Source organism: Diutina rugosa (genome assembly GCF_008704595.1).
Source record: "Diutina rugosa strain CBS 613 chromosome Unknown scaffold32_size146972, whole genome shotgun sequence".
NCBI lineage: Eukaryota > Fungi > Ascomycota > Pichiomycetes > Serinales > Debaryomycetaceae > Diutina > Diutina rugosa.
Genome location: NW_022995103.1, coordinates 1 through 14,146, shown reverse-complemented (window position 1 = coordinate 14,146; position 14,146 = coordinate 1). Strand labels below are relative to the sequence as shown.

At 50.1% G+C, this 14,146-nt stretch overlaps 6 protein-coding genes across 6 annotated transcripts; 3 read left to right on the top strand and 3 right to left on the bottom strand. All coding sequences in view use genetic code 12, as the record gives it.

Annotated features, from left to right (window-relative positions):
• Window positions 1-144: 144 nt before the first annotated feature.
• Window positions 145-912, bottom strand: DIURU_001810 (PQ-loop repeat-containing protein; the record flags this gene model as incomplete). Its single annotated transcript, XM_034154395.1, has 1 exon — window positions 145-912. One exon carries the CDS (start codon window positions 910-912, stop codon window positions 145-147), a length of 768 nt encoding a protein of 255 aa, XP_034013344.1.
• Window positions 913-1,345: 433 nt separating this feature from the next.
• On the top strand, window positions 1,346-2,305 carry DIURU_001809 (nucleolar and coiled-body phosphoprotein 1 family protein; the record flags this gene model as incomplete). The annotated part of the gene is made up of 1 exon (XM_034154393.1): window positions 1,346-2,305. The coding sequence occupies one exon, from the start codon at window positions 1,346-1,348 to the stop codon at window positions 2,303-2,305; it is 960 nt and encodes a 319-aa protein (XP_034013343.1).
• A 342-nt stretch (window positions 2,306-2,647) lies between these two features.
• On the top strand, window positions 2,648-2,857 carry DIURU_001808 (uncharacterized protein; the record flags this gene model as incomplete). Its single annotated transcript, XM_034154392.1, has 1 exon — window positions 2,648-2,857. The coding sequence occupies one exon, from the start codon at window positions 2,648-2,650 to the stop codon at window positions 2,855-2,857; it is 210 nt and encodes a 69-aa protein (XP_034013342.1).
• A 1,806-nt stretch (window positions 2,858-4,663) lies between these two features.
• Window positions 4,664-5,110, bottom strand: COX5 (cytochrome c oxidase subunit Va; the record flags this gene model as incomplete). Its single annotated transcript, XM_034154391.1, has 1 exon — window positions 4,664-5,110. The coding sequence occupies one exon, from the start codon at window positions 5,108-5,110 to the stop codon at window positions 4,664-4,666; it is 447 nt and encodes a 148-aa protein (XP_034013341.1).
• Window positions 5,111-5,789: 679 nt separating this feature from the next.
• On the bottom strand, window positions 5,790-7,661 carry DIURU_001806 (CAP-Gly domain-containing protein; the record flags this gene model as incomplete). Its single annotated transcript, XM_034154390.1, has 1 exon — window positions 5,790-7,661. One exon carries the CDS (start codon window positions 7,659-7,661, stop codon window positions 5,790-5,792), a length of 1,872 nt encoding a protein of 623 aa, XP_034013340.1.
• Window positions 7,662-8,493: 832 nt separating this feature from the next.
• On the top strand, window positions 8,494-12,498 carry DIURU_001805 (uncharacterized protein; the record flags this gene model as incomplete). Its single annotated transcript, XM_034154389.1, has 1 exon — window positions 8,494-12,498. The coding sequence occupies one exon, from the start codon at window positions 8,494-8,496 to the stop codon at window positions 12,496-12,498; it is 4,005 nt and encodes a 1,334-aa protein (XP_034013339.1).
• Between the last annotated feature and the right edge of the window lie 1,648 nt (window positions 12,499-14,146).

The window sequence follows — 14,146 nt, the reverse complement described above, 5'->3', positions numbered from 1 at the left end:
GTCGTCGATTCGAGGCGTCTTATCTCACTGGTGGACGGAATCAATCTCACGGGTTATTCTGATTCGTCTCCAACACTTTCGTTGTAAATAAAACACCGGCGGTGTTAACAAACAAATCGGTAAGTGACATTATGGTTGTAATCATCATAAATCATCCATGATTACCGTATCGTCGACTTTGCGGTATATCCATCGTTGGTAAAAGTAGCCAGCGTCAAACACCACCGTCCCCGAACTCCCCAAGATGTACGGTAGTTCCTTGACGAAAAACTGCCAGCGGCGTGGTCCCGGTTGGCGGAACTGGCAATCGGTCAAGATGCTCACGGTGTAGAACACGTTGCCTAGCAACGCCGCCGTGAACAACACCGGCGAAAGCCCCTCGACCAGCTTCCGTCGCCAGTTATGGTAGAGCTGAGGAGCCCGCAGCAGCATGTACACCACCGTACACATCCACGCCAACGTCACGCCAATAGTGTCCGAATGGGAGTCAACTGGAGAATTAGCATTGGCCAATGGCATCGCCCCCACTCGAGCCGCCGAGGCGACCACCGACGCCACCACCGCTGACCTCAGCGTATCGGTACTCAGCGACGAGTTCCGCGGGGACCGGGCCACGGCATACACCCCGGGCCCGGGCCGATTGCCGTAATACCAATACTGCCACGCTAAACAGATGTCATTGGCGACAAAGTACGCCGCCAACCACAACTGGAAGCGGAGGGTGGCCAGGTTAAACACGCACAGCGTCAACGACAACACGTCGCCGAGGAACCAAAGCGCCAAAAACCCCGCCGACAACCCCAGCGTCAGCTGGCGCCGGTAGTTGTTGTAGATCTGGGGAAGCTGGGCACACACCCACGCCGCCGTCAGCAACGTGCTGGCCACCTGGGAGAGCCCATTGGAACAGCTCATATATCAACGCCGAGCGCGAGTCGCCATGTGATTGAGAGAGGGGTGTGCGGTAAGGAAGCGTCACGCAGTGTGGGGTACCTGTAGATAGTCAGCAGCCAGTGAATGCAGTGAACGTAGTGGAGTGACTAAAAGAATTGTGATGTAGATGAGGAGGTTAAACGCAGTTAGTGAACAGGGAGACCAGTGATGGCAAGGTCAGGTCTCTCGCTATTAGTTACACCTACCGAACGTGACTTCCAATTTACCAACCACACATACGCTTAAAAACACCATACCATCGTTTCCTTTCCCCTCCCATCCAGCGGCTGATTCCCTTCTCTCACTTTCTTCTTTCGTGAAACTTGCTAGAGTCCCGCTAGCCGAAATTTTGGCCATCGCCTCATCGGGGCGCGAAAATCAGAGTGTTCGCATCGAGGTCATCGCAACGCCAATCATGGTCAACAGCGACATCCAGGTTTCCTTGGGGGTGATCCAAGAGTTTTTGAAGCGGCACAACTTCAAGCAGCTGTTGGCGACGTTGGAAAACGAGACGTCGACGGGCAAGATCGCCATCAAAAACGTCCCCACGTTGGAGAAGATGGTCGAAAGTTATCAAGGCGAGCTTTCGGTGACGCCGTCGCTGGCGTCGGACCTGTCGTCCGACTCTTCATCGGACCTGTCCTCAGACCTGGACCTGGACCTGTCCTCGGACCTGGACCTGTCGTCTGACCTGGACCTGGACCTGGATGAAGAGATGGAAGATGCTGAAAAGCAAGTGAAGGAAGAAAAGAAAGAAGAGGAAGAAAAGAAGGAGCTGGACCTGGACTCCCTGGACTCTCTGGACTCTCTGGACAGTCTGGACTCTTCATCCGACTCGAGTCTGGACTCCGACTCTGATTCGAGCCTGGACTCCGACTCGGACTCGGACTCCCTGTCTTCGCTGTCGTCGTCGTCGTCGTCGTCGGACTCAAGCCTGGACTCCGACTCCGACTCTGACTCCGACTCTGACTCCGACTCTGATTCAGAGGCGGACACCAAACAAAAGCGGGCGGGTCTGGACGAAGAGGAGTCCCCGGCGAAGCGGGCGAAAGTGGACACCAACTCCAGCTCCACCGAACCGACCCTGGTGACGTCGTCGGCCTCGCCCGAACCTACTGAGGCTTACGACGACCTTAAGCCGGGCCAGCGGAAGCACTTTTCGCGTATCGACCGGTCGAAGGTTTCCTTTGAAGCGGAAGCCCTCCAGGACAACTCCTACAAGGGCGCCGCCGGCACCTGGGGGGAAATGGCCAACGACAAGTTGGGGCGGGTGAGAGGCAAGGACTTCACCAAGAACAAGAACAAGATGAAGCGCGGGGCGTACCGCGGCGGGTCGATCACGTTGGCGTCGGGGTCGTACAAGTTCACCGACTAATCAGCCGTATATACTAATTGGAACACATGGATGGAATGGTGTAGGCAAGTAAGGGAAGACTACCATGTAGCAAACTACGAGTAGCAACTCAACTACGAGTGAGCAACACCCTAGATGAATCGAAAAACGTACGCTTCTGCTCGAGCCATAAAGTTACCACTTCATTGGGGTGGTCCTCAGGGTCAATTCTCGTGTAAAACGCGGTATGCGCTCTGACTGTGTACCCGTCTCTAGTTGATGGTGCAAGAAAGACACGGAGCGCCATCGATGGTATGAGCAAGGGAATGACATCCAAGGACGAGCAAAAACTTTTACTCTCCATCAATACCTACGACGTTGACTATGGCAGACTCTTCCGTTGACAACTCGCTGATCGGTGATTTCCCGGTAGACTCCAAAAGCCGGAGCCCCCTTCCTGTTGATGATGACGACGACGACGATAGCGACTCTGGTAACGGTGCCCAAGAACAAGCACCAGACGTGGATGGCTGGTGGCGCTGGCGCCACCGGGAACCAATCGACGAACTCCCCCCTGAATTGAAAAAGGAGTGAGTGACCCAGTTTGACGTTTCCTAGTTGTTGCTTGTGGTTTCCGTGGGCTGAAGCACAAAAACGATGTCAAAATCATGATCGAAGACCGGGTCAAGAAGCTGACTGTATGCGTGACGCCAGCGGCACGTGTCGGAGAGTCTGCTACTACGATCGACTCCGAGACGTTGGCGTTGCTCCCGCCGTGGTGCGATGTCCACGTCAAAACTCCGGTGGCTTTTTGGGAGCTTTCTAAGAAGTACCTCCTGCGGCCCACTGCAAATACGGCGATGACAATTATGTTGACGTCGGTGGATACTTCATCCACTTACCAGAGCTGGTCACCAGCCTTTGCGTTCAAAATGATAAAGGTGATAACATATACGCATCGGATTTGCCGAAACTCCAACACTACAATGGTCAATCCGTTGACTTGAAATGGTTCCAGCTCAAAACGGCCACTATCGGCTGCATCCCTGATGGCACACGCTGTGGCCTGTTAAAAGAAGTTAACATAACCGACCTGCCCAAGATTACCAATTTCCAGACCATCCACTGTCCCAACCTCCGCGATGTTCTGTTGGATCTTCGGCAAGCTGTTGAGATAACCGACATATTTACGTACGACCAACTCATTCAACTTTAGTCGTTCAAAGGGAGGAACGTTAAACTTGGTGACTTTACATTGTTGGAGCAAATCGAGGTGTTACACGTAAAGTACAATCTGATTCTTGCCGCGGAAACCCCGTTGTCGCCCCAACTCACTGCTCAAATTTCCCGTCAAGCCGTTCCGGTTTACGGGTTCGAAGATCTTCAAGAAGCCACAGATGCTCGAATTCTTTCTGTGGGGTGACACCAAAACTGAGTGGCAAGTCGACCCCCCGCCAAAAAAACATCGCGGATGAGTTTTTACAACTGGGGTACAATTTGTGGTGCCGTCCCGATACGTTGCAATTGAAGCAGCTTTCAGAAACTGAGCCTGAGAATTGAGTCCCTTGCACACGATGATTTGAGCCATTTGATCCCATTTAATGAATACGATACTGAGTGATAAAATTGTAGTCACACATACTTTGTGAGAGAATTATCGTGTTGGTGCCAATTTGGGTGGATGCTTGCCCCACGTAGTTCTTGTTTATTCTTCGCACGGCTGAATCGATTTCGTATATCACCCAGGAACCATGTACTATCGCAGTTAATCTCCCATGCTAATATGGACTTGATTCTATCTTGGATACAAGTACATTCATTTGTTTTCCATTGCCTGTTGATATCGCCACATGATTGGCTAAACCACACCTCTTTGGTATAAGTAGATCGTGGCTTAGATATTGATACGAGTTCGGGGACACGAACAATTTAGATGGCTAACGTAATTTTAGTGAATCAGCTTCTTGGGCAGGAGGGAGGAGGTAGAGTGGGTGTATTATAGACAACATTTAAATCCTAAGATTAATTCAGGGCTAAACATTAGTTCCCGCCCAAATCCATTGTTTACTGATAGCAATGAAGACTAAATTGAAAATGACGACTCCGATAATTACGTCCTGTTTGATAATAATACGATCATTGTTTAAAAATGGTTATGGCGGTGGTTTGCGGGTGCATCACCGTCTATTCCCTAGAGCAGACCCCTGATTGGCGGGGTTTGCTTCGCAGCCAGCAAGCGCGCCTCAATGCCATCGCAATGATAAGCTAAAGAACACGACCACCGGCGATCACTGACGAGAGTAAATGAAAAAGATAATAAATAAAATAGAGTAAACGTGGACGATGGGGCCACGACTACGGGGGATTCGTATCTTCTTTCTATTAGCGTGATGAAATGACTTATTGGATTTGCGAGTAACCGGTGAAAGGGTTGGCGTTCTTCGACTTGAGGTACTCGTCGGAGGCTTCTTGCCATTCACGGTTCATCGAGACGGGGTCAGGGGTGGCGAAGGACAAGATGATGGCGTAGAGGACGGCCGAGATCACGACACCGCCGGTGACGCCCCAGAACACCTTGGCCGCGTCGCCGGGACCGTGCAAGGGCTTACGGGGGCCCCATTCGCCGAAGGAGATGTAGTAGGCGGCCTTCTTTTCCGCGGGGGTCAAGTCTTGCCACGGCAACGCCATTCTCGTCTTGAGGTCGGCAATGATTTGCGCCCGGTCGGCCTGGGGCATGGCGTTCCACCGTTGGGGGAGCTTCCCGACGTAGGCGGGCGAGAGGGGCGCGGGCGAGGCCTTGGCCACAGTCGAGTTCAATCTGACGGCAATTCTCGAAGCTCTAAACATTGGGTAATCAACAGAGAGTTTTTTCAGGCTCGTTTTTCAGTGACTCTTGGTTGGTCAAAAAGGGTGTGTGCAGGCAGAAAAAAACCCCAAAGCTATGTGCAGGTGTGGGCTGATAAAAAGTGGCACCACCACCCTCCTGAGCCCAGTGTGATAACAACGGCGTTTGCCCCGGACTATGGCTAAGTGATGATTTATCTGGTCGACAATAAAGGGCAAAATGGGAATGGCCCTTTACTTCCGTCAATGGAGGTCTCAGTGAAGGTTGTGTGCGATATCTCCGTTATCGGCGGTATCAGATGGCTCCCCTATGCCTGCCCAAGTGCTCGAGTATAAGTCTCTTGAATTGATTATGGGTAGCACGCCAGAACGATTATGGACTGACTAGACACTTGTCAAGTGCTACAGGTTTATTATAACTCACTGAAAGCTTTAACATCAGTGACTTTTCTCTCACGAACGATAGACTCCTCAGTCACACTGGAAACGTTTCATCGACTGTATACATGTTGTTAACTTCTGACAGCATGTGTCTTCCAGTTGGTTTATTTACTTCCCAGAAGCGATTGCACTCGTAGTCCTATAATTCAAGTGAATTCACGGTAATTGCTTATTCATCTATCACTACGATGATGACTTCATAACTACTGTTTCAGACTGTTTATTAAGCGGGAGTACTATGCTAAAAGACGTCGTTTTCGTAAGGACAATTGATGGCACTGTGGCCGTCACGTTCACACAAACCACACCAGTCTTGTCTGCCGGCGGCGGGGTCAAGAGGTTGCAGTGGGGTATAAATCGGTAGCGACGGAGCATCGGCATCGCCACCGTCTCCGGTAGCGGCGGATACGGGCAGAGATGTCGCCGCCGGATGGTCGTCACTGAGGGCTACCAGCACCCCCCGCGACTCGAGCTTGGCCAGTTTCAGGGTGGCTTCGGCGAGTTGAGACGTGAGTTTCTCAATCTCTTGCCGGTTGGCTTTAGCCTCACGTTCCCGTTGCTCTTTAAGCTCGTCCACCTTCCGTTTGGCGTCGGCATAGTCTTCAAACGATGGTCTCATGCTAAGCTGATGTTGAAGCTCTTCGACCTTCGCCTCGAGGCGCGCCACATCCTCCAGATCGTCCTTCGGGGTATCCTTTTCTGCCAACAATTGATTCAGCCTGTGTAACTCTTGGCGGAGGCGGGTCTCAAGCAGTTGCTTTGCCAGTGTCACCTCATCCAACTCGCGACTATGAGTGGCCACTTGTTCCTTAAGCTCAAGCACTTGTTTTTCAAGGGCATTATTAGCGTCGGCGAGCTTTTTGTTCTTTTCGTAATCAGATTCGCCGAGCAGTTTATCCTCTTTCAAAAGCTTATTTTCTTTGGCAAGTTTGCCGACCTGCTTTTGTAATTGTTCGATTAGTGTCAGTTGGTCGGCTTCAGCCATAGCTTCCTTGATGGCGATGTTCTCTTTCGTGAGCAGCTTAATTTTCGCATTTAAGTCATCAACGCTCCCGTCGTTTAGTTGTTGCTTGAGCAGAGCAATTTCTTCATGAAGCTTAGAGGAATCAGCGTTACCGTTAGCCACCAGCCTTTCCATTAACTGGTCGTGCGCTTGTTGCAAGTCGCTATGAGACGACTTAGTGGCTTCAAGCTCAGAGCGTAACTTGTCCAACTCTGCTTGATGACGGGTAGTGACAGCTTTGAGCTCCGCCTCAAGCTCCGCCACTCTCTCCAGATCTTGACTGCGTCCTTCGAGATCCTGGATCTGCTTCACGTAGTACTCTTCATTATCCTGGTGCAGCTTGGTCATGATGTCCACCAGCTCGCGCCACTCGTCGCGGGCTCGGTTGAACTCTTGCTTCTGCCGGTCTAATCGTCGCGAGAGTTCGGCATTTTGCATCTCGTATTGTTCCAACAACGGCTGAAGTTCAGCCACGGTGGTCTGAAGGTCGTGGAGGATGGTCTCCTTCTCAGAAAGAGCAGAGTCCTTAGCTGCCACCTGAGCTTTCAATTCCGTAATCTCCTGATCATAGAGACGATGGTCTTTGATAGATGGCAGAATGCGATGTGTCTTGGCATCAAAGAGACCCGGCTCCAGCGACAGTCCTCCTGACTTTGGCGTCACCAGTCGAGACCGAGGCGTCGCTGGTTTGGGCAACAGTTTCACCCCCAGTGGTACCCTCAGTCCCGGAGCCAGAGATCTGGGAAGTCTCTGTCCCGGTTTAGGAAGATCGGTCGACGGAGGCAGCGACGACGATGCCCTTTGTGGTCGAGGAAGACCCGTCTGCAGTTGGGCAATCAGGCCATCGGCATTCAACGCCGGGAGATGAGTGTTTGCCACCCGTAGCCTCTCCCAAGAAATGAAAAGACCCGACTTCGGTGTAGACACCTCGAAGTAGCGCTTGGCGCCGACGTTACCGTCGTTCTTGCCTCGCAAGGCGGCGATAAACCCCACCAACTCGATGCCGGCGAATAGACCTTCCTTCCCCTCGATGGGTCCATAGTAACGGAGGTACCCCTGTCCTCGGGTGCCCGGTAGATTCACCTGGCTGCCAATCAAATCGCTATCCATGGCGTGTCGGCAAACACGTAGGTGGATGGTTTGCGCGCTTAATTGTGGTAAAGGTAAACAAAAAGCGATGCGCAGTCAGGGGTAAAAAAAAACTCGATTTGCAACTCACGGCGAAAAGTCAGTAGACTTCAAATAATTGGAAGTATCAATTTTGTATTGGCGATGCTGTGCTGATGTGATTTAATCAAAAGCATTTTGGTGTAGTGAGTTGTCTACAATTGTGGAGGCCTTGCGCACGTTTTATGGCGGGCTCATCGAGACCTCCAAGAAGACCAAGATGGATACGCTAACTGTCGTAAAAAAAAGCTCTTTGGCGGGGAATCGAACCCCGATCTCCCGCGTGACAAGCGGAAATACTAACCGTTATACTACCAAAGACTGGTTATGAAAATTTTAGGGCCGCTTTTTGCTGTCTGGAGGGATATCCCAAAAGCGTTAATATTGAGTTTTGGCATTTCACACCTCCCTCAATCGTACTCTAATGTGTGCGTATCCTCGTCGTGCTTTTCATTTTTGTCTCAAACACGTGTAACACTCATTTTCATTTTACTCATCTATTTTCAGGAAATATCCAAAAGTGGCACTATCCCAGAAACGACCAACATCAAACTGCTTCACCTCCACCAAACCACAGTAATGTCAGTTCTAGTAAACTAATTCTATCGTATCATCCACCAACACTAAAACGCCGTTGATTGGCCACTTTATCTCCAGAGAAACGACAAATTCATCATCTGAAAACTAGTTCTTCTTGGTCTATTTTTTGTATACGCGGCGGCGCGAAAATGCATTGTCCCCACGAAAAAAATGCGATGGAAACTCGTAAATAAGCATGAGGTGGCTTAGGGCGCTTGGGGCTCTTGTGCTAGCGGCGACGCTGCTTGCCTCCACCCAGCCCTCCTCGGTGGTGAATAACAAGATGAAGGGGCTTTATCAGTTTTTCCACTTTGCTGGATCCTCCCATGTCGTCAGCATCGACTACTACCCAGAAGACAACAAACTATGGATGCTGTTCGACGACGGCGAGTCTTTCAAGCGAGTAAGCAATGTCAAGAAAGTGTCTGACGTGATAATGGACACCTACAACAGCTCGAGGGCGTTTGTGTTTACCAGATACGAGATTTTCATCACCCACGACCAAGGCAAACACTGGACGAAATTGGAGCTTCTCGAGAAAAAGGAAGACTTACTTTTTGGGAAAGTGCATTTTAATGCTGACAATTCCAACTACATCATGGTGTCGTTCCTAGATCCTGAGTCGCACAAAGCCCGTGACAATGTCTACTTTTATACCACCGATGGCGGCTACCAATGGCAGCGATTGGATACTGAAACCCCGGTTGAAACATGTCTATTTCTTAAGTCGCTGAAGCAGTTTAAGGGAGGTGTGACCAGCAGTGTGGTGTGCAACACCGCTGACGGTGTTGTCATCAGAAGCGACGACTGGTTCCAGCTGCACACTGAGTACTTTATCGCCAAGAACTACGATGTGGAATATATGCTGGTTGAGCTGGAGTTTTTTGTGGTGGAAGTGCTGTACTATAAAGCTGAAAATGACGAGTATCGGACGCTATTGGTCCTGACTCTGGGCGATGACTTGGAGGAGCTGGGCCTACGCATCCCGTGGCTCGATATCATCTCGCTGACTCCTAGATTGGTTGTTGGGGTAGCTAGCTCACTTTTCGCTCTGAATCTGGCGGGGGTCTCCTTCACTGAGTTTACAAACACCTCAGCCATCGAGAACCCCACCATCAAAGGCCAGTTGTTTGCTAACTTCAAGAAAGAGAACGGGACACGCACCATGTTTTCTGTTGACAGTGGCCACAGCTGGAGTGACATTACTCCTGAAACCTTAGCTCTTGATCTTCAGACGATTAAAGCTACCGATAGTGGGATCCTTGCCGCCAATGGTAGAGATGACAAAACCCCCAAGTTGTGGGTACTGCGTGACGGAGGCATGTCTTGGAAATCAGCTGTTGACGAGCTGTGTGAGGTTGAGTTTATTGACGAGGGAAATGTCATTGTCGCCGTGCCCACCAATCTCAATAAACGGATTTATTACTCACTTGATCACGGGGACGTGTGGGAAACTGCTGAATTTGACAGCGAAATCACCGCAAAAATCAACCTTTTCAGTCTGAACTACCATGTCTGTATCACAGGGGACTCTGGCTACAGTGCATTTGAATACGGTGCATTTGACTTTACAAATATCTTCAACGGGGTCCAGTGTGGAGACAGCGATACTGAAGAGGTCTATGCTTGGACTGATGGAATTTCTTTGAACGGACAGCGCCCAAGATTTACTCGAAGAAAGGCCTCGGCACAGTGTTTTATGAAACCCAATTCAAACCTCATTGAGTTTGAGCCGTCTCAGTGCACCGACGTTGATTTCGAGTGTGCCTCCGGGTTCAAGCTTTCTGGGAACGGCAGTTGCATAGTTGATGCTGACGAAATGACTATGTTGTGCGAGGGTTCCGATTCTAAACGGCTTCCAATCAAGAGCAAAGTTGCGGGGAACCAATGCCAGCTTGGCAAAAAGTCGAACGATGACTTCATCAAGTATTTAAATGTCAATTGTTCTCGGTATCGTCTGGAAAAGAAGATCACATCACACCGCACAAGGATTCCAGGATCAATTGACAAGTACATTGTCAGATTCAATGATGTGGTTGTCGTTAGTGATGGCATCGTTTACGTCAGCCACGATGCTGGTGAGACGTTCAAGTCATACGAAACTGACGACACACTTGTGGGCATCCACCATGACCTGCGCTCAAACTCCATGGTGCTTGCTGGGCTGAACAGTACCTACTTTTTGGATGTCGATGCTGACAATTTCACCAAAATCGAGGCACCACTGAGATACGTGAAGGACAAGAGCACCGTTCTCTTTTATAGGACAGAACAATACAAGTCCAAATATGACATAATCTGGTCAAGTTGCGAGTCTGGTGATGGTCGTGATGTCATGGACTTGTGGTATTCGAATGATTATGGCGGCAATTTCAAGAAGATCATCCTGGGAGTGGAGCAGTGTCAAGTATACCACGACTATAGGGACGAAGCGATTATCTGTATGCGACCGCAAACGAATTCGACAAGAAAGGAGCTTGTGGCATCGGGTGATCTCTTCAAGAATGTCAGTGTGCTCGCTGGAGATGTTGTTCAGTATAAGATCAATGACGACCAGATTCTCGTTGAGACGTGGGACAATGCTAGGGATCAACTGGAGGTTGAGTATTGTAAATTATCCGTGGGTAAGGGGGAAGTGTCACTTTACGAAAACGATGATGAGCGAGGCACCATGGCGGAGGCGGCAGTTTTGCTTGACTCAGTAGCTAAGCTATATTTCAGATCTGGAGGCAATGGTCTGGCGGACATCCTTGACGGGCGAAATGGCCGCGTAATGCTAGCTTCTGTCAACTACGAACACGACCAGATTGACTTTCTCCGGTCAAACGTGTGGGAGCAAACTTTGATTGCCAACCAAGCTGTTTCGCCAAAGAGATTACGGACAATGGTGTCTCGCAACAGTGTTTCTGAGTGGACCACTATTAAAGCTCCGTCCGCTGATTCCTTCAACAGAACATATAACTGTTCCTCTGAGTGCTACCTCCATTTCGAAAGCGATGTGTTTAGACAAGCACTCGACCCGACCATTGGTTCCACCGGGGGGATGATGGTGGCCACCGGGAGCGTTGGTGCCTACTTGGACAGTGGCGAGATTGCGACGTTTATGCTGGCTGATGGCGGTGATACATGGAGGGAAGTGGGCAAAGGCCGCAAGCTTTGGGCTTTTGGAAACAAGGGGCTGGTGGTGGCGTTAGCCAATAAAGACCTGCCTTCGGGGGAACTTGAGTATTCATTGGACTATGGTGATTCGTGGCACCGGTACCAGTTCCTGGACTTGCCGGTGATGGTAAACCACTTAAACGTGTCTCATGTCCCGGGCAAAGGGAACCTGATGCTCGACTTTATCCTCGACGTGGAGCACGAGAAGCAGCATGAGATTGTTAAGGTAAACTTTAACCGCTTGTTCAGCTACGATTGCCGGATCCAGGAACACGAGAAGTGGAAGCCCCGCAACCGGCTCGATGGGTGCCGAACCCGGAACCGAAGGGCTCGCAACAGCATGTGTGCCGATAGACAAGAGTTCCGTTTTCGCGTGGAAAGGTCTCGGGATGGTTGTGTGTGCACCAGCTACGACTATGCCTGTGATTCTGGGTACGAACGAGACACTGACGGTTTATGTAAACTAAAGCCAGGGGCCGTTCGTGACGAATCCAGAATAGCATGCAATTTCGGTAAGTATTACTTTGAAAAGACAGGGTACACAAAGTTGCTGGCTCTGCATTGTGTTAATGCTACCCTCCCTTACGAAGGGGAACCGAAGGCGTGCCCTGCGACTGAGAACTTTCGCCATGCCCCGTGGTTTATTGCCACCATCACCGTGACCATGTTTTTGGCGCTACTGGTGATTGTGCTCTGTCTCTGGTTCTTGTACCGCCGAGGGATCAAGCGCAACGGCGGCTTCAAGTTGATGTGGCAGTGCTATCTCGACAACAGATTGAGTCTTGTGGAGAATGGCTACATCGATAAGGTTGTGAATGCCATTATCAAGAGTGGTCTTTTTGTGGGCAAAGGAGTCCGGGGGGCTTGCAAATGGCTTATCCGAGGTCTCAGCAAACCTTTCAGTTTCGTGTCAAAGCGGCAATCGCCAGTGTTAGACCACGAACGGCCTCCCGTCGAGGAAGACGTGAGGTTTTCCGGAGACGATCCTGTCACTACTGTCTACCACGATACCGCCGAAGCGTCCTCCAAAGTAAGCAAGTGAGCTTCGTATACCCTCAAATAACCAGTCAAACAACGACTAATAAACTCCGTAGACTATAATATTTAAGTCCGCGAGTTGAGCAAAAACGAACTTTTGAAGAAAACGAACTTTGCGCGCGCTAACAAAACAGGGGGCAATCTATATCCGTGAGTTGACGAAAAACTAACTTTTGAAGAAAACGAACTTCGCGCGCGCTAACAAAACAGGGGGCAATCTGCAGGACGATTTGGAAAAATGCGTGAGAATAAAACGAACTTTCAAAACGAACTTTTTGGATTTTAGTAGGGGGAAAACGAACTTTTTGGATTTTAGTAGGGGGAAAACGAACTTTTTGGATTTTAGTAGGGGAGAGTGGTGGTGGTGGACGGTGGGAGGTATACGGATAGGTCGATGCGGCTAGGCAGTCTCACCGATGTATTAGTTTACCTTTTCGTTGGAGTTTTTTATGTTTAGGCGATTGTAGGTGGTGTATCTGTGTATTTGTGTGGAGGAAAGTTCGGTTTTCTGTGTGGGCCATGATANGTTTTTTATGTTTAGGCGAGTGTAGGTGGTGTATCTGTGTATTTGTGTGGAGGAAAGTTCGGTTTTCTGTGTGGGCCATGATATGGCCATTTGCGGGAGTGTGTGCAGGAAAAAAGTTCGTTTTCAGTGCGAGTGTGTCTGGTTGGTTTGTTTTTCACATTGGCCAGGATTCTGGGAGTGTATAAGTGCAGGAAAAAAGTTCGTTTTCAGTGCGACTGATAGGCCGACTTGGTTCGTAGCCCGGGTTCGAACTGCACATTTGCAACCACAAAGACCTATGTTACATAGAGTCGCACTGAGTACAACTTTGAATATGAAGCCCAAATGTAAAAGTGGGATTTTCCGCAGGACAAAAAATGAGTAGAGTACTATGTATTATAGTAGCGTATGGTAGTGACTTTACTTTGACTAGAGTGCATTACCCGATTGGGAATGGGAGTGTCCTGGGATGCCAGGGGGAGAATATGGCTCGTGGAATGGCCTTGAGATGTAATTGTAAAAGCCAACGCAGCGCCCGTGTACGCCAGAAAGGCGTACCAACGGGGACCAGGTTACTCCCAGTGGATTCCTCGAATTAATTGAAGACTTTGGCTCGTGGAATGGCCTTGGTTGGCGAGGTGTAATTGTAAAAGCCAACGCAGCGCCTGTGTACGCCGCCAGAAAGAAATACCAACCGGGAAACTTGGCGGTGGCATTTCCAGTGAATTCCTCGAATTAATTGAGGACTTTGGAGCAGTGGAATGGCAGTTTCCAGCCGGATGGACTTGGGGTTTCCCGAAGCGGATGGCGCAGAGGACAAAATGAACGAATATACCAGCGATAGTGGCGATTCAGGGGAGCACAACGGGGTACTTTTCGGCGGGAATGGAGTTCATTTGCGTGGATGGCCGGCCATTGGAGGAGTGGGAAAGGATTTGGCGGGCGGATTGCGCTGACTAGGAAAATTCGAAGGCGCGCGCACGTTGCGGGATTAATGCACCACCACGCCGCAAAACGCGAAAAGTATTTCACGCCGTGCAGCAAACACAAACACAAGCGATGGGCGATGGCATAGCAGTGGGGGGAGGATAGAAGAGTGGGAGGGAACACAGTAAAAGCGAGGCCCGTTTCCCGCGGCAAGATGGCG